The sequence below is a fragment of the Taeniopygia guttata genome, chromosome 15, assembly GCF_048771995.1.
Source record: "Taeniopygia guttata chromosome 15, bTaeGut7.mat, whole genome shotgun sequence".
NCBI lineage: Eukaryota > Metazoa > Chordata > Aves > Passeriformes > Estrildidae > Taeniopygia > Taeniopygia guttata.
The window spans coordinates 11,642,630-11,664,288 of NC_133040.1; the positions used below are offsets into that span (position 1 = coordinate 11,642,630).

General features: G+C 45.8%; 1 protein-coding gene across 4 annotated transcripts; it reads right to left on the minus strand.

The window, feature by feature from the left end:
- Positions 1-214: 214 nt before the first annotated feature.
- On the minus strand, positions 215-21,146 carry RILPL1 (Rab interacting lysosomal protein like 1). 4 transcript variants are annotated; one of them, XM_030285509.4, is made up of 8 exons: positions 20,597-21,146; positions 17,146-17,296; positions 12,569-12,687; positions 11,450-11,677; positions 8,959-9,131; positions 8,345-8,437; positions 5,299-5,386; positions 215-3,007 (listed from the first exon to the last, which is right to left on the minus strand). In XM_030285509.4, the coding sequence occupies exons 1-8, from the start codon at positions 21,131-21,133 to the stop codon at positions 3,002-3,004; spliced, it is 1,395 nt and encodes a 464-aa protein (XP_030141369.4). In that variant the 5' UTR covers positions 21,134-21,146; the 3' UTR covers positions 215-3,001. The 4 variants fall into 4 exon arrangements, with proteins under 4 accessions (XP_030141369.4, XP_030141368.4, XP_030141370.4 ...); XM_030285510.4 differs by lacking the exon at positions 5,299-5,386 and adding an exon at positions 6,209-6,284 and having other exon boundaries at positions 2,896-3,007; XM_072936009.1 differs by lacking the exon at positions 215-3,007 and adding an exon at positions 6,209-6,284 and having other exon boundaries at positions 5,368-5,386.
- Positions 21,147-21,659: the final 513 nt, after the last annotated feature.

The following is a 21,659-nucleotide window of genomic DNA, read 5'->3' on the forward strand; positions in this document are numbered from 1 at the left end:
CATCATAAGCCATTCCTAAATGTGTAATGTATTTTAAAATGTACTTCATCAATCTTGGAATGGCTCTGTCCTAAACCTTGTCTGGTTTGAGGCTGTATTTCCATTAAGTTGTACACAGACAGATCCATAAGCTGCATCCCCAAGAATGGATGGTATTACTTTCCACAAAAAAAAAAAAAAAAAAAAAAAAAAAGACACAAGTCTTGCAGAAATATGTGTTTTACAGAAATATTTATTAAACTGTTAAAGTGATTTACTGCCCAACCAAAAAAAAAATTAACCAACCCAAAAAATGTCAGTGATCCTGCACTTGGCAGGCAGGATTGTTACACCCCTAACCTGCCAGCATCCTGGCCCCTTTTCTAAAAGCAGGTTTTCCTTGAATATTGACAAACAATACATGTCAGATCTTCAGATCTTTACAACCGCTTCCCTCTGCGCCATCCTTCCCGATGGCACTTGGGGTGTGTGGATGCAACATTGCAAACATGAGAACGAGTGGTTAATGCCAGCGGGTCAGGAGGAGCTGTGAGGGGTTGAGGTAATGCTGCAGAGATGTGGGAAGGCTGTCCTGCCTCCTGCAGTTTGGTGTTGGCTGCAGAGCTGGCCCGACAGAGCCCCGGGCTCCGCTGGACGTGCACCAGGCCTGGAGATTTCCTTTGTGCTGCACCAGCTTAGCTTGGGTCTGTGAAGCTCCATTATCCCAGCTCATTGCTCTCAGCTGATTTCCAAAGGGATCTGCTTACTCAGGCCCACGTTCCTGCGTTGTTTCTGCTCACTGTATCCCTTCTGAATGAGCCACACGACTGAACTGCACTCGGGACAGACTCCATGGGGTCATCCACAATTTAACTGCCTGGTATGACTGTACTGCACTTTTTGTTTTCTTATATGGAAGTGAAGACAGATCCTGGCAATTTAAGTATCATTAAATGAAGACACTCCCCCCATTTAAGAGTTGCTTTTCAGAGGAGGGGAGAAGTGCTGCTGTTTTAAGGATGTTACCAAAACATAACCAGGCAAAAACACATCTAGCCCATACCCACATTAGACTCTGATCACCATGTCCCATATAAGACCACGTGTCCCCCCGCCCCGAGCTGCAGTGGCACCAGGGGGGCACAGTAAACACTTTCCCTATCTAGAACACACAGAAGGTCCACGTTGGAATGAAGCAATTACAGCCAGAAGCAGGACAGCACACAGCCCACCACTGCAAGGAGAGGTTTTACTGACAGGGTTTTACTACAGATGCTGCTCACACACATTAAAAATCCACTCTTGGATCACCCTGTAATAAAAACAACTGGTCTGCACGAAGCCCTCTGGAGGCCTTTGAGAGTTCCTCCTACACTCAGTACCTGGAGAGTTGGAACTTTGCTCTGGCCTGAGCTGTATTTCCTGTCCTTGGTGCCCCTCCTGAGAAGAGGCTCTAGAGAGTAGGTGGAGCAGCAGGGGGTGTGGTGCCAACAGCAGCTCCCAGCCTCTGGCACTGAGTTTCTCATGCAGAAGCTGCCCATGGCCCTGCTGGCACAAGATCTTCCCCACGAGCAGTGGTTTCCAGCATGGACCTTCCCAGCCAGGGCCAAGGCCACGGAGACACCTCAGCCCTGTCCTCACACAGAGCCATGGATTCATGCTCCCTCTCCCTCCTGGTCAGGCTCCTCGTGGAGTGTGTGGAGCAGAGGTGGGGAGTGCACTGGCACTGAGTCCACAGCACTGTTGCTGTGAGGTTTTAGTTTTGGAAGGACAACCTCGGTCAGGCCTGGGGTCTCACCAGCTCAGCTGCAAAGCAGATCCAGCCCCAGCCCTTGGGGTTGGCTGCTGGGCTGTTACTGGCAAGTTCAGCCCTGTAACAGGGGCTACCCAGACATCTGCCACCACCAGAGGAGCAGCTTCACACACAGAATTCATCTGCTCTGCCCACGTAGTGTTTAGTCAAGAGAAAAGGTTGGGGTCATGTCTAGGTCAGTGAAATAGTTCATGTCAGCCAGTTGAGGATGTGTTTCCCTCTGAAGCTGGGCAGTCTTACCTAGACAGGAAACTGAAGTGTGACTTAATTAAAAACCTGTCTGTGGGAAAGACCTAATTCTTTTACAGCAGCTGCCTGCTACACTGTGAGGAAGTCTCTGGTAAGAAGGGAAAAATTCAAGAGTTAGGATTCCTCCCTGTAGGCAATTTGTTTTCCATTAATACTGCAGAACACAAGGCACGCTCACCTCGTACATTGGCTCTTCATGCTTTAGGCACTGTAAGCACAAGGGAAATGTACACTCACTGTCCCTCTCAAGGCTACTCCAGTTATCACTGTGCCAGGTGGGTTTCCAAGGGGTGATTCTGCAAGATGCCCATGCCAGCAGCACTGACAGGACACAGCAGAGCTGTGGGCTGCCTCCAAGGGCGTCCAGCTGTCATATCCCTCTTGAAATAATTCTTACAGAAATAAAAAGCAAACAACCAGTAGTGTTAACAAACAGTGTAGAAGAGTCTTTGCCCTTTACTAGATATACACTGCAAACAAACTTCTAATAATGGCAGAGGTCCTTTTTTGGTTTAAAGAAGCTTGTGTTACTGTAGTTAATGCATGAACAAGATCATAGACTTGTTATTCAGCACAAAACAAGTCATCTAGAAGCTTCCATGTCCCAGGGTGTCAGCAACTGTTACTACAAAGCCTGGGTTCCTGTTTGCAGCAAACAGTCACCAAGTGAACAGTGAGGGGTCCCTTTTGGAGAGTCTGAAATAACCCCCAAGGTGTGCAAGGCAAGTAAAAGTGACGAGCTGCCGCGATGGTTTACAGAAGCTTCTTGTTACGAGACTGTCGAGATCTACTGCAGCAAACCAAACACCTCAGGGGTTTAGTCACAGGTGTTGCAGGGCTTCTTGTCCTTGTTCCATGTAAGAGTCATCTCTGTTTGAATGTGACCATTGTCCAAAAGTTTCCTGGAAGTGGACATTTTTCTGTGATGCCTGCATACGTTTTTTATCACGAGAGAAGAAACTAAACCTTCCGGGATGGGAGCAGTGAGGGAGGGAGGGAAAAGAAAGAACAGTGTTTACCATCCTGAAAGCACTTCAAACACCCACCCCAATGCACAGCACAACAAAACACCGAGCAAAAAACTCTGTTTGCATCTGCAGAAAATCAAGGCAGAGCGGCCTGATGGGAGTGCATGTCAGAATGTTGTTAGGGGTGGAGTCATTGCAATCTCAAGCAGTTTGGCTACAGAAGCTTCAGATAAGCTCTAAATGCTGTTGACTCTACAAGGTGCAGGTATCATTTAGATGTGGGTTCCCCCTTCCCCAGCTCTCAGGTAACGAAGCCAGATGATCCAGGTTAGTTTCTTGGCATAAGTAAAGTGGTATCTTTGGCATTAAATCTGTATCTTTTACCACAGTGCAGAAATATAATTTTTTTATGGTTGTCAGCAGGGAAGTTCACAAGATAAGAAAATAAGTCTCCACATTTTTTCCCAGTGTAGAGGTTTTGATACATAGACTTGATTCCTGCAAAAAGGAATGAATAAATGCACCTATGTGCATGAGAGTTTGCAGGATGAAGGCTCTAAACAAATGCACACAAGTGTGCACGTCATTTCCTGTCACACAGCTCGGGTGCTCTAAGATAATGACGTACATGAACCAACAGCCATTTAATACACATAAAATATATAGCTGGAAAAATCCTTAGTATTGTTTTATTTGTATGGGATGAAGTTACTGGATTAGGCAAATTCAGTGTTCGTTGTGGGTTCAGTACAAGAGGTGTATTAGTGCAGTGTTCAGGCCTGCTGAGAAATGCAAAAGTTGTGGTTCCAGCTACCAAAGCACTGAGTTGGCTGTGGATCCCTTTGGTCTCGGTGCTGTGATCCACACAGCTGTAATCCAGGACAGGAACTGCTAAATGCTACCCAGTAAGGGATTGTGCCAATAGAACCTCAGCTTTGTCAGGGGCTGGAATACTGGTCAGGGCATAAACCTGACCCCTGCTCACCTTCCTCAGCATTCTCCCAATTCCCACTCTCCCTTCATCCCCCTCAGCACCACGATCCCAGCCCTCCCAGCTGCCTTGTGCAGAGCAGGGAGTTTGACCTTCCATGTCTCTCAATACACAGGAGGCTGGATGGTAATAACTCTGAGAATATTAAGAATAATTACTTGTTGTTTAGAAAGGGCAATAAACCACTACACAAGTTAAATGCACATAAATAACAGTGCCAGCAGAACCTGAACTTTTGCATTTCCTGGCTTCAAATGTGCAGCCTTAATAGTGAAATAAGTATTTTGCACTTAATTAGCCTCATACTTTTCTAGCACCTTCATCACAGGAGCTCATGAGTTCACACACATATACTGAATATTTTCAGGGCCAGAGCCAGCTCCAGCTGATAAAAGGAGTGTTTAGTGACCAAGCCTTTCTACAGAGCACATTTGGTTCTGCCTGCTCAGGGTTACTGTCTGGAAGCTCACACAAAGGACTGCTGTGTTTATACAGTCATTTTCAAAGCTCAGTAATTTTTCACTTTATCAGGAAATTAAGCAGGAGAAAAAGAAGTTCGTAAATCTCTAAAGGGTTCAACTTTTAAAATTCCTTCTGAAACAATGAAAATTGTTATTATGCTTAGAAAATTCTCATGGAGGATGTTTGGAAAAAGCCTGTCTGTGTGGAGAGGAAACTGTGTCATTGCTGTAAATATAAAGATTGCTAAAGCAGCAGTTCTAATGCAAAGAGACTTTGAATTAACAATTATCAGTATGTCTTCCAGGGAGAGCCAAGAATTGGATGACAGAATTGATTATGAAGAGTTTACACTCTATTCCAAAATACATAATTAGAGACAAAATATACAGGGCATAGATAGAAAGACATGAAAGCAACAGCCTGTAATTAACAGTGGAAATTAATGTGGAAATCAGCCTCTCCATTCTGTAACTCTAACTAATGATTGTAACAAATTATTAGAAACGAGTTTCTCAAAGAGCACTGGTGAGAACTGTGAATAGCCTTGCTTAGGAAGCAGATTAACAGATGCTGGTTAAAACTCCATATTGCACCGATTTTCCAAGGAATAATGATTGGTTTAGTGTGGCAACATTAAGGCAAAGGGTGATAACATGTCAGCTTGAGGATGAGCATGGAGGACTGGGATAAGTACTGACACTGACTGGTCATTCTGATTGGCACTTTGATCCTCTGGGATCCCACTGGCAGCCAGGAGAATGCAACCAGCAGTGTTTGTTAACACAGGGTCATGCAAGAGGAAACCACAGTACCAAACATTTAAAAAAAAATCCTACAAGGGACACAAGTCTTCTTATTGGCTGCAATGTGGGATCGTCTGGAATCAATCCAGCTGCTACCATGGGCATTATGGCTGTAAAGATCCTGGTCAGGAAAGTACAGACACAGAAGAGATAAGACTGGAGCAAGGGAAAGAAAAGGCATTCCATTAAAAAGAAAACAGGCAAACATGATACATGGGGTTACTTTGAATTACAACACAGGACACGTTACAGGGAGAGGGGCATCTGCATCACCCAAGACAGCTCTCCTCAGTGAAAAACTCTTGCTCAGAAAAACCAGTTATTGTAACAGTTTCAATTGCTTTTGGATTTCTAAAAGATACCACTTTCCTGTTGTGAGGCAGCCTGCAACCTGGGTTGGGTTTCATGAAGGTATGACCACCTCTAGCAATGCAGAGCAGAGTGCACATTTTTGTTCCAAGAGACAAACAGGCACAGACACAATGAAATGAAGGATGAAGGTGTGTGTTAAGAAATACAAAACAGGACTCTGCTGTGACTACTGGATTGGCACAGGGTTAGAGAGGACCAGCATTACAGTTAAAGATTCCACAAGGGTAACAGTTGATATTTTCAAGTTAAAAACCAGTATTGCAGGTGAACTCTTGAAATAACCTCCTAGGAAGCTCCGTGGTTAAAGGGCCTGTGTGTCTGTTCCAAAGGAACTTGTGTTACTTCTCATGCAGAAAGATGCCAACTGCAGGCAGCTGAATGCTTTTGGGAAACCTTGCAGCTGCTCTGGCAGCAGCATTTAGGAGCTGGCTCGCAGCAAGACGGGTTCTTTGTGAGGGTTCAGCACTTCCACTGAGCATTAGCCACTCCATGCAGCACAGAGGCTGAGAGAGCCGAGTGCTCTGTGCCCAGCCAGCCCCACACAGCCCTGCCAGCACACCTCCATCCGTACCTGCAACACCCTCTGTCTGTCTAAGGATTCTCCTCACAGGTTCTCCCTTGTGCCAAATATTTTTTTGAACTGTGGACTAATGTCAATTAAAGATTAAGTTGAAATCGTGAGAGACATTTCACTTGTGACCAAATACAGCTCTCCCCAGCTCACTAACTGCTGTTCTGAGGTTAAAATTGAAAACAAATGGGCAAGCACTGTTGGATCTTTAGCAGCAGCCAGGATTTCTATTTTTGTGCAATATGGCACATCCTGAGCTGCAGAGCTGACAGACACACCAGCTTTTGTAGACTGCAAGAATAGGAAGAAAACTCCTGGCTGCTTGAGGCATGACATCAGTGACAAACAAGCACGTAGTCTTAAGGAGAAAACAAAAGGGTGTTTTCTGCTCCAAACAGAGGGAGCATTTTTAATCCTTGGACTTTTCCTCCTCAGTAAAGCCTCCTGGTTACATTATTTCATTAAAAATCTGTCATGTGATGTGGGAGAGACAAATGTTCGAGTCAGGCAGTCTGAGATGAGAACTCAAGAGTTTGCCCCAAACGTGCCAACCCAGAAAAAAAGCTGATTTTTGTAGCTTCTGTTTTCCTTTTGTTATGGACTTGCAGCACTGAATCACCTGAGCACATCTTGGATGGCACAGGCTACACATCCATATGGCTCATTCCCCCAGACTCTGTGTGATGAAGGCAAAAAGGGCACATTGCACAGGCAAGCATAAAACTCCCCTTGAGAGGGCTCCTATTTTTGTACTTCAGCTTTTTGTTTAATCAGGAGAAAAATTGTGAAAGGGAGGGAAAAGCAACCCCACTTTCCTCTGTAAAGGCACTCTGCATGCAGAGAGCAGCACTGGAAGTTTTCATCACATCACTGGGCACAGCTCATGTTGCCAGGTGTTCCCCAGGCAGCCAGAGGGACCCTGGGGAGGGAGAAGGGAGCTCTGGAGACACCTCACAGCAGGCAGGGACTGCAGCTGGGGCAGGAGGGTGTTGGGACAGGACAGAAACTACACTGGCTTCTCTGGTTTGCCCAGCAGTGACATTTCCTGACTTTTTCAAGCCCAACTACAAGCACAGTGTTCACAACACACAGAGACGGGAGGAGGGAAGGAAAATAAAACCCCACCAGAGAAATCCTATCCAGACAGGCTGCAAGAATGAGACAAACCTGAAAACTGTTACCTACAACAGAATTAGCTTTTAAAAACTCTAAAAGAAATGTAAAAGAAACTTTACAGTTAATATATTGTGCGACACAATATGATCATCATCATAATCACCACAGCCACAGAATGAAAACTGAAATCCAAACTCAAAGTGTATTTTCTACTCATGTGAGAGGAAGGTTTCTCTCAGCACAGGCAGAAAGTTGCAGTCTACTTCAAATAATCAACAGTGCCCTCCTGACTCCCTGGTGTTTTGGGTCAGTCCAGATCTTCCTATGGAATTTACTCTCACAGGGCTGCTGCTGTTACTAAACAAGGACTGAAGGTTGTGGACATGGGGACAGGATGGAAGAACTCTTTATATGGAAACAACAGTTCCAAAATCACTTATGCAGTTTAAAAAGTTACGCTTCTGGTATCACAAAAATCTAAAGAGTTGCTGTGAGAAGACTTAAGTTGGAATAAATAAATGTACAGGGGGGAGTTTCAACAGAGAAAAGGACTGGCCAACACAGTGATTTTATAATTAAGTGATACTCTAGTAACAGCACATCTCTGGCAGTAAGCTTTGGTGCCAACAGCAGCATTCATATTTCAGAAAAAGGTGGGGTTCTTCTAGCCAAGCAAGTGCCCATCCTCTCAGCAGCAAATTTGCTCAGCAAACAGAAGGGTTTTGTGCTGCCCACATAGTGCAAGTCAGGTTTAAAGGCTTCAGTCAACAGGGAAATGGACACAGTGAGGTCATGGGAAAATGATAATCCAAGACTGAAAGTTGTCTCAGATCTAGACAAAAGTTTTGGCCAAAACCAACTGTTGTTTTACATCTGCCAAGTACTCATTCAGCGTGTCTCTCATATACAGTAGGAATGTGGTTATCTGAATTTTTAAAAGTCTTTAAAATTGTCCTATGCATAAGAAACATTTGGTATTTACAGACTGTACCCAGTATGCTTAGTAAATATGCTACTTACAGTCGTTTGATTCCAGATTCAGGCTGAGTTGAGGGTTTTGGCTGAATTATGGGTGTAGGCTGTGGGGATCTAGTTTCTTCTTCTATTTCCTCACTTGAAAGAAAGAAAAGATAATTAATGTTCTCCTCCCAAGCCATGGAAGCACTTTGAGATCTACAATTCAATCTGAGGTAGCACTGTTGATGTAGGAATGCAAAAAGATCTGTTCAAAACCCATTCAGATCAATTGAAAATTTTTTATCAACCAAAGATCAGCAGCAAGAACTGAGACTCCATTAAATATTTTCTTCTCATTGTGACAAGGAGAGGGAGAAGAGGAATGGATTAAATAAAAGGTCTAGAATTTTCATTTTAGACCCACTCCTATTCTCATTTTTTGAAGTTCAAATGTATTAGATGTTTGTAATCTTTCTAGGATTCGGGGCAGAGCAGGGAGTTAGGGAAGAACAAGTTTGAGGTACGGGGCTCCAACTGAGGCTGCATTCTTACAGTCTCTGCACAAGCCTTTGCAGGAACACGAACTTGGACAGAACTTCAGAGCACATTTATTGTTTCTACACCTGCCCTGTGGCTCCCTGAGTATATCATCCAACAGGAGAGGAGATGTAACCCACCTTTTGTAATATAAAAGTTCCTCCTGAAGCAAAAACACTCTAGATTTCAGTTCATTCCTCTCGTGAAGAACATCCCGGAGCTCCTGCAGGGTGAATCTTGGGCGATTGGGATCTTTTAAGTCCATTGCCATTTTTTCTGACTCAGAGAGACAATCATCATTGTTTGGTTCTGCCTAGGGAGTGAAATGTGGTCTTTAAATTCACTGTCCAATTCAAATGTCCACCTTTTGATAAGTCAGTTTTAGGAATTCATACTTTTAACAAATAGTGTAAATCAAACATCAGTTTTTTATCTAAACACTGAAAAACTGGCATGACAAAGGTCATACAGTTCTTTCCAGCTCCCCCCACAAAGAAGTGTCTTCTTCTAATGTAAACATACAATGATGAAAAATCACAAGGTTCTGGGAAGGGTACTTGGAACTGAGATTCTGAAAAGCAGCTCCAAGCCTTAAGAGGCAGGATTTATAACAATACAAATAAAGGCAGGACACTCTGTTCCAGGAAAATACATTTGAAATGTAGCAAAGTCCATTTGAAATGTGATTTTTTTTTGCAAGGACTGATAAAGGCCAGCACATGAAATCAGAGCTGCCAGCAGCCAGGTCAGCCACTCGGTCTCGTGGAAGGATGCAGAGATCAGAGTCTCAGAGCTCCTGTGTGGCACTGACAGCTTGCTGGAAATTTGAGGAGTTGAGAAGTGAAATTCCTACACAGTCCATTTTTTGTAATCCTGACTCTACCCTCTTCTAAGCTCCTGTGTTTTCCATACACTGATCCATGATTTCAGGCTGAACTTGGCTAAGGCTGGTGCAAGGTGAATTTCAGGTGAATTTCAGTGCCTGTCCTGCAGGGATGAGGCAGCAGAGTGATGCTCACTTGGGCACTGTTTGATCGCCCTTTCCATCCAAACACATTCCTTTGCCCAGACTACATGGAATAAAGATTGATGCAACAAGAGGTTCAAAGGAAATTACCCAAACACTTTTCCTCCTCTTCACCCGCTAGGTACAGGTCTGAGCTGGTGTCTCTTCTTTTGGTTGTGTATTTGTCCCATATCTCTGCCCAAAGAAGCTATTTTTGCTAGATTTGGCTCAAACCAGCAAAGACTGAGCAGCCTGTACCCGATGCAAATGTCCTTGACTGAGGCCAACCAGCAATGTCCATTCCATTGCATGCATCTATTCCACTTTCTGCTTGCCACTGCAGTTCCTGTGGGAGCAGTGTCCTGCCAGAGGGAGCAGGGACGGCTCTAATTAGAAGAGGCACCATTGCCATGGAACTGATGAGTTAGAGAGAGGTGAAGAATGCATCCTTTCTCTGCAGACACTGAGGACACTTTCACTCCTGCTGGCTCCAGGCCTGGGCTCCCCAGCCCTGTTTACAAAGCTGGGTGTCCTGGCTGAATTAACAGCAATGAAATAATCCTTTTCATTATTAATACAGTGCTTGTCCAACTCAGCAGTGACATGTTAACACAACACTGGCTGTCACATTCCCAGGGGACCAAGGTACCCCATCAGACCTTGTCTCTCCTTTTTGATGTGTGTTCCTGCCTATTGCCAGTGAAATGGATGTTTCACTGGATGTTTCACTTTCTGCTGCAGTCTGTCAGGCATTTACACTGTGGAGCTCTTACCAGTGCATTAAGCTGAACAGCTCTGTGTGACAGAGCTCCTCTAAGTTCTTAAATATCATGACACCCCTTATTGCATTTCCTGCTCTGCTAAGAGCATCATTAGGAGGGGGAAATGCACTACATTTGCTTCAGGAATAAAAAAGTAATGTCACAGGCACAAAGGAAAATACTAGGAACCATAAAGAGGACTAAGGGATCAACAGATCACTGCATCTTTTTCTCAGGAAGCTCCCCTCAAATTTGCATTCCTGCTGCTCTGATCTCAGCCCAGCTCCATTTGCAGACTGTCACTTTGCCTGTTCTGCAAGAACCTGGCTCTGCCAGCAGGAAAGTTTGCTTTTCATGAACATCTGTGCTCACAACACTTCACTGCACAAATTCTAATAGGAAGCAAAAGCAGAAATAAGGCCAAAGTTAGTTCCTCTAGAAAGTGCCTTGAAATATTTATATGTTGATGTGGTAGCACTTAGCCAGCTTAATCCTGACTGATCTGAAGTGCCATAAGAACTGCGGGGACCAGGTGTGCAGAGCTCTGCCCCGACTCTGGGACCACTTCTGGCAGTTTCTGTTCCACTGTTCCACCATCACCCCCAAGCACCCCTGTGCCCATCTGGCCTTGAATATTTGCAGACCTGGCAAAGCTGAAGCTACTGTTGGCTGTTTGTCTTTTGAAAACCCAGACCAAGGGATAGGTTTGTTGGTTTGTTTTCCTCAGGGGGAAGGGGTAGGTGTGTACAAAGAAAATGAAGCAAACTCACTACCACAACTCTGCCAAAACACAAAGAGGTACTTGCTACAAAGTCCAAAGCTTTTTAAAAGGCTGTTTAAAAAGTGATCCAAAGTGCCTCTTACCTTTACTTCCTCCCCATTTTGGCTGGCCTGGCTGTCCTCACCCTGCAGCTTTTCTCTGAGCTTGCCCAGCTCTGCTCTCAGGTTGCCCATCTCCTGCTCCTTGGTTTGCAGATACGCTTCCAGCTCCACCTTCTGCTCGATCAGCGCCTTCCCCTGCGCCTCAACCACCGTGATCCGGTGCCGCAGGTCGTGGTTAATTTTCATCAGCCTGTTCTGCTGCTGCTGAAGCTGCAAAACATCCATGCAAGAGCTCAGTGTGCCATGAGCCATCATGGCCCAGCCCCAAACATCATCTTGAAGCAGTGGGTTCCTGTTGCATTTAGTCTGAAAAATTCCCCCCCTCTCCTCACCCCCAGATTAGTTTTTCTAATATCTAATTTTCTACTACAGTTCCAGTCACCCAAATTTAATCGATTTCTAGAGTAAATTCCCCTAGCACAGGGAGATTTTCAGATAAAACCAAATCCATCACTTCTGATATTAATTCAAGGATAGGGTGGCTTATGGGATTCTGAATCAAATCTTAACCCAGGGGAGAAGAACGACAAGACAGAGGAATCCTCAGTGTTCAGTTTAGAAGTACTTTGCTTTCAGCTCCAGGGCTCTCTCCTAAGGCAGGATGTGACCTGCTGGGTGTGTGTGGACAGCCCCAACTCGAAAGGCAGCACCTGCCAGAGGCACTTGGGCAGAGCAGAGATCACTTAGGCCTGGCCTTACCAGCACCAGGAAAGTCCCATGGCCTAAGGACATGAGGCAGTGTGAGGAATGGGAAGCAAAATATGGGTAAGGAGGTCATTCCACAGCAAGTGCCAAATCTCATGTCATGCCTGGAGTCACAGTGGAGTCTGTGACTCATCTGAACAGGCTTGGGCTGAGCATTGGGCTGGGCAGTGCCCTTCTCGTGCAGAGATGATCCACACTGCATCCCTGGTGTGGGACTACACTGAAGCCTGACCGTTCTGGACACTCCACAGCTCTGCTGGATACATCAGTTGCAGGGCTATTAATCCAGCACTATTTATATTTTCTGTATTAACTTCAAACTCAAAACCAGGCTATGGAGGTGTGGGTGAGAAAGAAGAGAAATAGGAAAAGAATAAGCTGTAAGGAACCACTTACAGCCTCTATATCCTCATTTTTAAGTCCAAGTTCACGGTCCTTTGCCCTGATTTCATCCCTCTGTTTATCTACCACTTCCTTCAGCTTCTTCATGACTTGCCGTTCTCTCTCTGACATCCCTGGTTAAAAAAAGAACACAGAACACAAACTAAGGACAGTCAGGAGCTGCTGAGGCTGAGAACAATAGCAATGAGAAATACTTAAGTAGACTCTGGAAGTTGCCTGCTGGTAGAATTACAGAGATGCTTTAGAGGTTACCTCAAGGGTAACAGAGAACACTGATGACAGAATCCACTCCATAAAGCCACCACAAAGAGACTCTTTAAAAAAGGAACTGACAGTCCTCAGAAACATTTATAACAGTGAGTGACACTGCTGCATCTTCCTGCCTTAGCAGTTTTACATCAATGTTCATACTGTGCCTCAGGGAGCTTGGTTATCTGTGTGATTATCTCTGGAATCAGCTGGCCAAGGCCTTGTGAAAATTGTAAAAAAGATGGTCTGGATCTTCAGTAAGATGTAAACAACACATCACTGTTGCGGATTGCATCTGGATCCAAACCAGCTGAGAAGATTGATTTTTAGTTGAAATCCAGTTTTTGAACTAGATTTTTAGTTGAAATCCAGCTTTGTGTTTGGTGAAAAGAAGATGAAACGGGACCTTCAGAGGGTACCCCCACCCTGAATGCAGAACCAAAATTTAGTCTGAATCATGGTCACATATTTTCTCCTCATTTTTTGCCACCCTTTTCCCATCCTATTGTGTAGTAATTCATATTTAGAGTAACTGCACTTGAGAGAAGAATACTTGATAGCATTTCACTGGTGAAAGGAGTTTGGAACATTGCCAAGAATCCAACACCAATCTTGTCTGAAAATAAAGAAGGGGTTAGACTAACCTTAAGTCTGACCAATTAATCATTAGGAAATGTCATAAACCACAGGACACATTATTCTATTTGCCATTACAGAGATAACTTGGATCTGGTACTGCAGTGATGGACTCTTGAGAGCAGACACAGAGCAGAGGTTTTACCTTGGTGAGATGATGAATCTCCTTCCCTGAGACTGGCACAGAGATGTGCAGTTTGATGGTCCTGAGCTATCACATGAAATCACATTGCACAGCATCCTTGAAGATGAAAACCCTGCCAGGGCAGTGTGTGGCTCCTCTGGCCAAAGCCCAGCCCAAGCAGGAGCTCAAATTCAGGGTCTGCTGCTATCTGTATTCATTTTGTTATGTGGGTCTTCAGCTTCTTCCATTTATGAACTGCAAGTGGTGCTAATTCACTCCTCACTCTGGGCAGGCTGGAAAGCTGCTTCCTTTTCAATATATTAAAGCAGCTCCCACATCAGAAATATTCTCTGTATGCATCAAATGTGTCCAGCTGGGAAAGACTCTACTTTCTAACATCAGCTGAGACTTCCTGGTTTTGTTCTTACCCCATCAGAGAAATCCAGAGTTGCTCCCACAAGAGAAATTAGCTGCATGTCTGTAGGAACTCTAGCTCACAGGTCAGCTACAGAATGAACTGAGGGATAATAGAGAAGAGCAGGACAAAGCTCAGAGAAGGAAAGGGAGTAACTGGTGGATGTGCACTCCTGCAGCAGCTGTGGACTCCCATGTAGGGAGTGGACCAGAGCAAACAGGGGAACAGCAGCTCCAATCCTCAGTGCTAAAGGACCAGAGCTGTGGTACTGCAGAGAACAGGAACTGCTCTGCTGGGAAAAGGACCAGTGGCCATGGCTGGCCAGGAATTTGGTTCACAGGACATGTTCCTGTCAAACCCCAGAAAAGAACTGTCAGTGACATGGTGTTCACATTCTAGTGTTACGTTCTCACCCCTTTTAATTCTGTGGTACATTTGCCTGCTCTATTTCTGGACCCTGGTTTTTATCAGCTCTGTGCTGTTCTGGGTTCTAGTTTTTTCACAGGATAATTTTAATTCTTTGCTGTGGTACCAGCTCATCCCTACCAGGGAAAACAAGTGTCACAAACACAAACTGCTGCTTAACTGTTCTAAAAGATCCACATTCCTCTCTCACAACACAGGTCTGGTACTTCTCTGCACCCAAAAACCTCACTGCAGGTTCCTGGATCCACTCACTGCAGCCTGCCTTGGGGCTGGGGCCTGAAACATTGGCTGTATGTAAAACCAAAAGAATCTAAAACTTTGCCTTGAAGTAGAGGGCCTGCAGTGAAACTTTAGACTGGTGGTTTCACCCAGAAGGAGGTAGTGAATGCAGCTGTATCCATTAGTACTTGTGAGATGCTTTGAGATCTCTAGATAGCAGGTGCTATTTAAAGGAAAAAATACCATTCAGTGCTGACTACTTTTACTTTTCCTCCCACTGTGCTCTTTTTTTTTTTTTTTTGCTAACATTTGGTGAACCTAAAAGGCTTCAATTGTGTGCACAGATCATTACAATTTTTATTTCAGGAAATGGTGGCGGGGGGAAGGAAAGGTGGGGAGTTTTGTGAAAGTCACATCTCCTTCCATTTCCTCAGGCACTGGGAAAGAGGAGAGGGAAATCACTAAGTGCCCTAAATGTAAAATAATTATCTCTAAATGGTTCAAACTCTAATAAATGCAAGATCTTAAATGGCACACCCAGCCAGCTTCCCCAGGCACATCCTATGAGCAGCTTCCTGTGGTTTGCTGTGATCCTGGCGTTGTTCCAGCAAGAGAATGGAAAGCAGCTGGAGGGGAGGACACCGAAAAAAGAAAAGAAACTGGGAAAAACAAAAAAGTACATTCCTTTTGTTTAGTGATCTGTTCAGTGCTGTGTCCATACAACATCTGTCACTACAGGCCAAGTGCCAGGCAGAGCCTGTGGCACTGCACCATTACCTAAACACTCAGAACAAGTTCAGCACCCCTTTTGAAGGGAACTGTAGGTCCTGCAGCACAGGAGGGTCACACGAGTGCTGCCATCTTGTTGCCTGTCCCTTACCACAGCCAGGCTGGGACAGCAGCTCCTCTGCAGTGGCACAGCAGCCTGCTCATCCTGTTTGACACACTTGGGTCAACTTTGCATGTGGCACTTTCCTGGGATATTCCAATCAGTCAGCACCATCAAGCTTCAAGCAGTGCTCAATTTGGGCTTGGGAGGAGTCACTTTCATGGGTGTTACAGGCTCATCTTTATCCCCTCCCTTGCCTTTTGAGTGCTGCTGTCACAGGTCCTTTCACAGGAGCCCTGCTCTGCTCAGACTGCACAGAACACTCCTGTTTGCACAGGACTGCCTCTGCCTCACCCACAAACACTTCCTCACACTCAAGTGAGGCTCTGAGAATTCATTGTCAGGACTGACTCTCGAGGTTTTGCACACCCAGATCAGTGGTCTCTGCTCTCTGTATAAAATCACCCCTCTCTGTGTGGTGAGTGAGCAGTGAGCTGCTGATCCCCGGGGCCAGCGCTGAGGGGAGATGTGATCACAGAGCTAAACCATGCTCACACAGGAGCACTGCAGTCTGCTCTAAACTAGTCCAGCTAACACAGGATTGAGCTTGACATGCTGCCTCTTTGGACTCTACATCAAACCACAGGACAGAGACTGAAAAAGAGCAGCAGAACTGCTTTCTGACACTATCCAAACAAGTCACTTGAGGCAAATCTATCCCTGCTCATTAATGACAATATGTCCTAAAAGAAAAACAGTCAGGTTTGATATAATAGATCCAAATAATTAAATGGGGTTGATATAAATTAAAAGATTTCACTTAAACCTTATATTTTGGCCAAAGAATATCAGTGATCTCAGAATATAAGCTCTGGAATGGGCTTATGGGTTTTGTTTGTGTTGTCATACATGGGTAGACACAGTAAAAATAACAAGAAAAGCACGTCTGGCATTTGCTTGGCTGGCTGGATGTGAAGAGTATGGCTATATTTAAATGCAAGCACATGAGCTGCAGGGAGCTAGATGGCCACTGGAAGGGAAAAAAAGAAGGGGAAAAAAAAAAGAAAACAAAGGGGGAGCTGGTTCTTTATAACACAATGTCAGTCTTCATGGTCTATGACTCATTGCTGCCATTCTGAATTTTGCATGGAGTTTGTCAGCCTGATGTTGAGCCACTTCTTTGCCACTAATTGACTTCTAATTTGAAAGCATTGCATTTGTTTTAAAAAGTATCTTGAGAGGTTTAACAATTTTTACTTTTTGAAGGTTTCATTATGCTCTTCCCCAGTGTAAGTGAGCAGCACTGAGCCTTGGGGAGAGAGTAAGTGCAACTTTCACAGTGTTGGACAGAGTTTCATCCACCTCCAGCAAAATGAGAACCCATACAAGAGACAGACCAAAAGTTTACTTCCAGAGATGCTTCTCAGCCAAACAAAAAGTTGGTTTTCTTTCCCTCATTCCTTTACCTTTTATCATATCTTCAGTGTCATCATGTATTCAGAGATTTTCTATTTAGGTAAAAATAAATAAATAAATAAACAAACAAGTCTTCAAAACCCAGATCTGAATTACTCTACAGGGGAAAACCACACCAGAATATCCAGTCAAAGTATTTTGATAAAGTATTGCTTTTTGTAACAAAGCAAGGACTGAATTTGAAGTAGCAAACTTGCCTTCATGCTTCTGAAATTCCTCTTCTGTGAAATTAATGTCTTTGTGAGACAAGTTTGTCATCAGTTGTTTATTCTCCTCCTGCAGCTGTGCAATTTGGGTAAGAAGATCCTGTGCTTCCCCTCTCCAGACATCCTCCACCAGTTCTAATTCCTATAGGGTAGATCAATACATTTATATTTTAAAACATGTTAAGAGCCTTTGACTGGACAATTTACAGATCAAACTAGTAATAATCCTACTGATTCTTATGGAAAACAATTAAATGAGACTACTTGGAGTTTCTTAGAAGACATCTGCTTTTCTAATGCCACCACCAGGAAACCAGCCACCACAGTCCCCTTTGCTACATGCTGAATGTGCCCAAGTTGTTGAATGCTGAATGTACCCAAGGGGATCATTCCTGATGCAAAGCAAGTTACCCAAAGGATGGCTCCTCATACCCTGCTGTGCTGTGAGGACCACATTAAGGGGGTTGTGTTGGACAAATAACCAAACACCAGCACCAATTCCCTCCAGCACCCCAGGAGGCAACTGCAAAGCTGTTAGAGAGCCCCCAGACCATCCCAGGAACTCAGGGGTGGACATGCTCCTTCTGACAGAACAGCCTGGGCTAAATTCCTTCTATGAAACACAAGTGTAAACTGATGAGTGTGTGATGCAGTGCAGCAAAGGCAGAGCTCCTGGTGCACACGATGAACACAAGTGCTGCTTCCTATGTAAATCGTTCTGCTGGAATGTCCTGAGTGGTGCCTCCTTAGTGCAGCCAGGCCAGCCAAAACAGCTCCCATTTGTCGGGACACTCTGTGTCAAGAGCAGCTGTCACCAATCCTCATGAAGGTCAAGTCAGGACAAAAAGTGAAAGTCCTTAAGGAAAACAGTTGTATTTAGAACCTTGCTCGTTCCAAAAGCTTCTCTGTATATCTCACTTCTGCAGTGGGGGGCAGTCCCTGCTCCATTTTCACTTATGTACTTCAGACAAAAAGCTGCACGCAAATCCCTGGAGCCAGGCTGAGTCACTGCTGACTTTCACATCCATCCACATGCCCCTTTCCTACCTAACAACAAAACACATTCACACAACAACCCAGCCAAGCGCAGCTCGAGGCTAAAATAAGCTCTGCTGAGAGATTAAAGGATAGCTCTCTGCTTTGTATGTATGCTCTGATAATGGGAAGTCATGTTCCTGATGACTTTTGGGTCCAAATGCCATTTTATTCCAGCATTTATTACCCTATTGCTGCTAAAAGTGTTGCAGAAAACATTAGGTGGCAAGGAATAATAAATAGCAAAGGTGTGGTAAGCTACACAGACAACCATTAAAAAGGAAAGAAAATCTCATTAATCACCTATTTTACTTGAAACTCTTTATCTTGAGAGAAAAGTAAATCTGTAATTAAATGGATATTTCCAAAAACCTGGACTATTTACAGTGATGCTGCTTGTTACAACTCTGTAGCTAAAATAACGCAGTGACCTATTTTAGCAATCAACCAGCACATTCACTCTTACAAGCATATTGATAAAACCAAAACAGAATGCTCACAAACCCCCAGTCTAAACTTATATCATTTATATGTTGCTGCACTGTAAACACACAGCCATCCCAAGGTTTGCCTAGGCAAACTTTGTCGTTTATTGCTATTGAAGAGCCCAATGAATTGGAGCAGAAATTAACTTCTGAATCCTCATTAGTGGAAGTACCAGACAGGGAGGCACATCCACAGGCCAGGCAGTGCCAGCCAGCTCAGGAAGCCCCAGGCAGTGGGTGCTGAGCCAGGTTTACAAGCAAAACAGATTCACACGTAAAATTTAAGTGCTGAAATCTCATAAACTGATGCTTGCAAGGACCACTAAAAGCTTTTCTGGATTTTTTTTTTTTTTGGAGGGTTTCAGGTCAAAAACTGTTTCTCAGTATCATTTTTTTTCTGTTTATCAGCATCTGTGCTGTGAAGGAGTCTTCAAACCCTCTCATTGGAACAGGGAAGAGGAGAGACCACAGTCCTGTAGGGATCTGGTGCACTAGGAACCAGCTTGATTAACAAAAATAAAAGGTATGTATCATGCAGTTTATTTTCCTGTTAAAATCTGTTTAGATTGTGTAAATTGTTTAAACTCTCCCTGAGCCACTTCATGGCCCTCAGAGTAGCTGACAGAGCAGAGGTGGTTGACTGGCAGGGAGATCAGCTGACATGCTTAGGAAACTTTTTAACACTTATAAGAACTTCAGAAACATCTCCACAGAACAACTTGTACAATGACACTGGGTCACTTCAGTATCTGCTTCACCTACAGCCTTTGGTAAATATCCAACATATTTGTATCTGTTCTCTAGACCTGCTTTTTTCATAGTCTTGAGACTTATCAAGACTTTGTACATTATAGGTCTTTTACTTTCCTTTTCAGAGACATTGCCCTGAGACTTTGTCTGCAAAATGTTTCAGGGTTTATCCTAGATTTTCCATATGCTAGATAAAAATCCTTTGGCTGACTCTTTTTAAAATATAAAATTGGGATTTATCCAGTTGAGCCAAATCTTGAAATTTGGGGTCTCTCTTCCAGAATCCCCTGTCTCCTGTTTATCCTGATTCTCTGTGTGGAATCAGGAATGGCATGAGGCAGCAGTGATGATTTAGCATAGTCATTTACCAGAAGAATAATTTATTATATCAGTTATCTGGATGGTTTAAAGAGTGGATCTGCCACTTTTACTGCAGTAACTGGAGCGTGCTGTCCTGCCATAAGAGGCTGACAGTATGGAAATGCTCTCTGCCTTGGGCTTTAATGGGAGTGGGGTCAGGGAAAGGTATGATCACCCCAAAACAAGCCAAAGGACATCTTGCCATCAGAGGATGGAGCAGCAATCTGGCAGAGTGCTCTTCCCTACTCTTCAGCTCTAACTCTGCTCTGAAATCACTTGGTTCTTCATCTCTCTCCTATGACTTGTCTAACCCGAAGTCTGTTCCAGGAAAACTAGACTGCTAAATCATTCCCAGCTCCGGAGAGGAAAGTGTATTCCTGTCAGTGACCTTTCCTGGCCCAGCAGGAAGCAGCACCATCCTCTCGTCAGGAGAGGGGATGGAGCAGGAGTCCTGATCGGCCAGGCACAGGGGAAGGAAATGCAGTGACCGGGGAAGGGGTGGAGAAAGGGAAGGAGGGAGGAAACTTCCAGGAGGGAAGGAAACAAAAAACAACAACACGCCCAAAGCCTCAGCGACGCTAAGGCAGCATCCACGCAGAGCCCGTGAGCCCGCCCGGGCTGTACCGCACGCGTGCCCCGCCCGCTCCCGCGGCTCCGCGGCATCCCGGCCCGCACACCGGGGTCGCTCTTTGTTTTCCCGGCGGCGGCGGGGGGAGAACGGCGGCGGGGGAGCCGGAGCCCGACTTCCCCCGAGCGGCTGCGGCAGGCGGGGGCAGCGCTGCCCCGCCGCGTCCCCCCGTCCCCGCCCGCACCTTCTGGTGCTTCCTCTCCTTCTCGATGCGGTCCATCCTCTCCAGGCGCAGGCGGTCGAGCTCCAGGCGCAGCTCCTCCATCTCGGGGTTGATGTGGTTACGGCTCACCAGCACCTCCAGGATCTCCAGCACCCGCACCACCTTGGGCATGAGGCGGGCGATGGCCTCGCAGCCGTGCTGATCGATCACCCGCTCAAACTCCTGCCCCACGGCCGAGGCGATGTCGTACACGTCCATGACCGTCAGCTCCGCCGCGTTCTTCTCCAGGGCGGGCGGCACCCCTCCGCCGCCGCCGTCCATGGCTCGCCCGGCCCCGCGGCTCCCGCATAGGCGGCGGCGGGCGCGCTCCGGGCGGGGCGGTCCCGCTGCCGCCGGTCCCGGTAACTCCCGCGAACTCCGGGCGGCTCGGCCGGGGGTGTTTAAACTTGGCCGGGCGGTGCTGGGGGAGCGGCGGCGGGAGGCGGGCGCGGCGGCCCCGCCACCACCGCCCCGCCACCAATGCCCGGCGCCGGGCGGGCCGGGGGCGGCCCCGCGCATGCCCGCGGCCCCGCGCCGCCCGGTCCCGGGGCCGTGTCCGTGTTCACCCGCCCGCAGGAGCCGCGGTGGGAGTCGCTGCCCCGCGGAGCTTCGCTCCCCGAAACCGTGTTCGGGGTTCGGTCCCGCGCAGACGATGGAGCGGGTTCGCAGGGTGTGCCCGTGGTACCCAGCAGCGAGCGCGGTGTGCAGAGCATGTCCGGACCGGGATGGACGGGGGGTGATGTTCCCCTGCTCCCGAGGAGGACGGGGACTGACGGATGTCTGCAGGCACCTACAAGGGGTCAACAAACCCTTCGCAGCACAGCACACATCAGCGTTAGGGGGTTTAGGCTCTTCTCTACAAGAGCACAGTCTTTACTGAGCACATGTTCAGAGGATCAGTGCAGATTTTATACATACAAGCGGCTTGCTGGCATGGATCCACTTACAGAGGAATTTAAATGAAACCAAAATGCATTTTTCTCGTCAGGTTTTTCAATATTTTTTGCTTTCAGGTGTGACTGTGAAAGTTTGGATGTTCTTATTT

Bases quoted from the DNA above. Each gene is read 5' to 3' on its own strand.
- RILPL1 (XM_030285508.4), bottom strand. From the start codon at position 21,133: ATGCGCGGGGCCGCCCCCGGCCCGCCCGGCGCCGGGCATTGGTGGCGG. The intron at 17,297-20,596 runs GTGCGGGCGGGG...TCTACCCTATAG, and splicing joins AGGAGAGGAAGCACCAGAAG to GAATTAGAACTGGTGGAGGA. The intron at 3,008-8,344 runs GTAAGTAGCATA...CCATCCCGGAAG, and splicing joins GAATCTGGAATCAAACGACT to GTTTAGTTTCTTCTCTCGTG.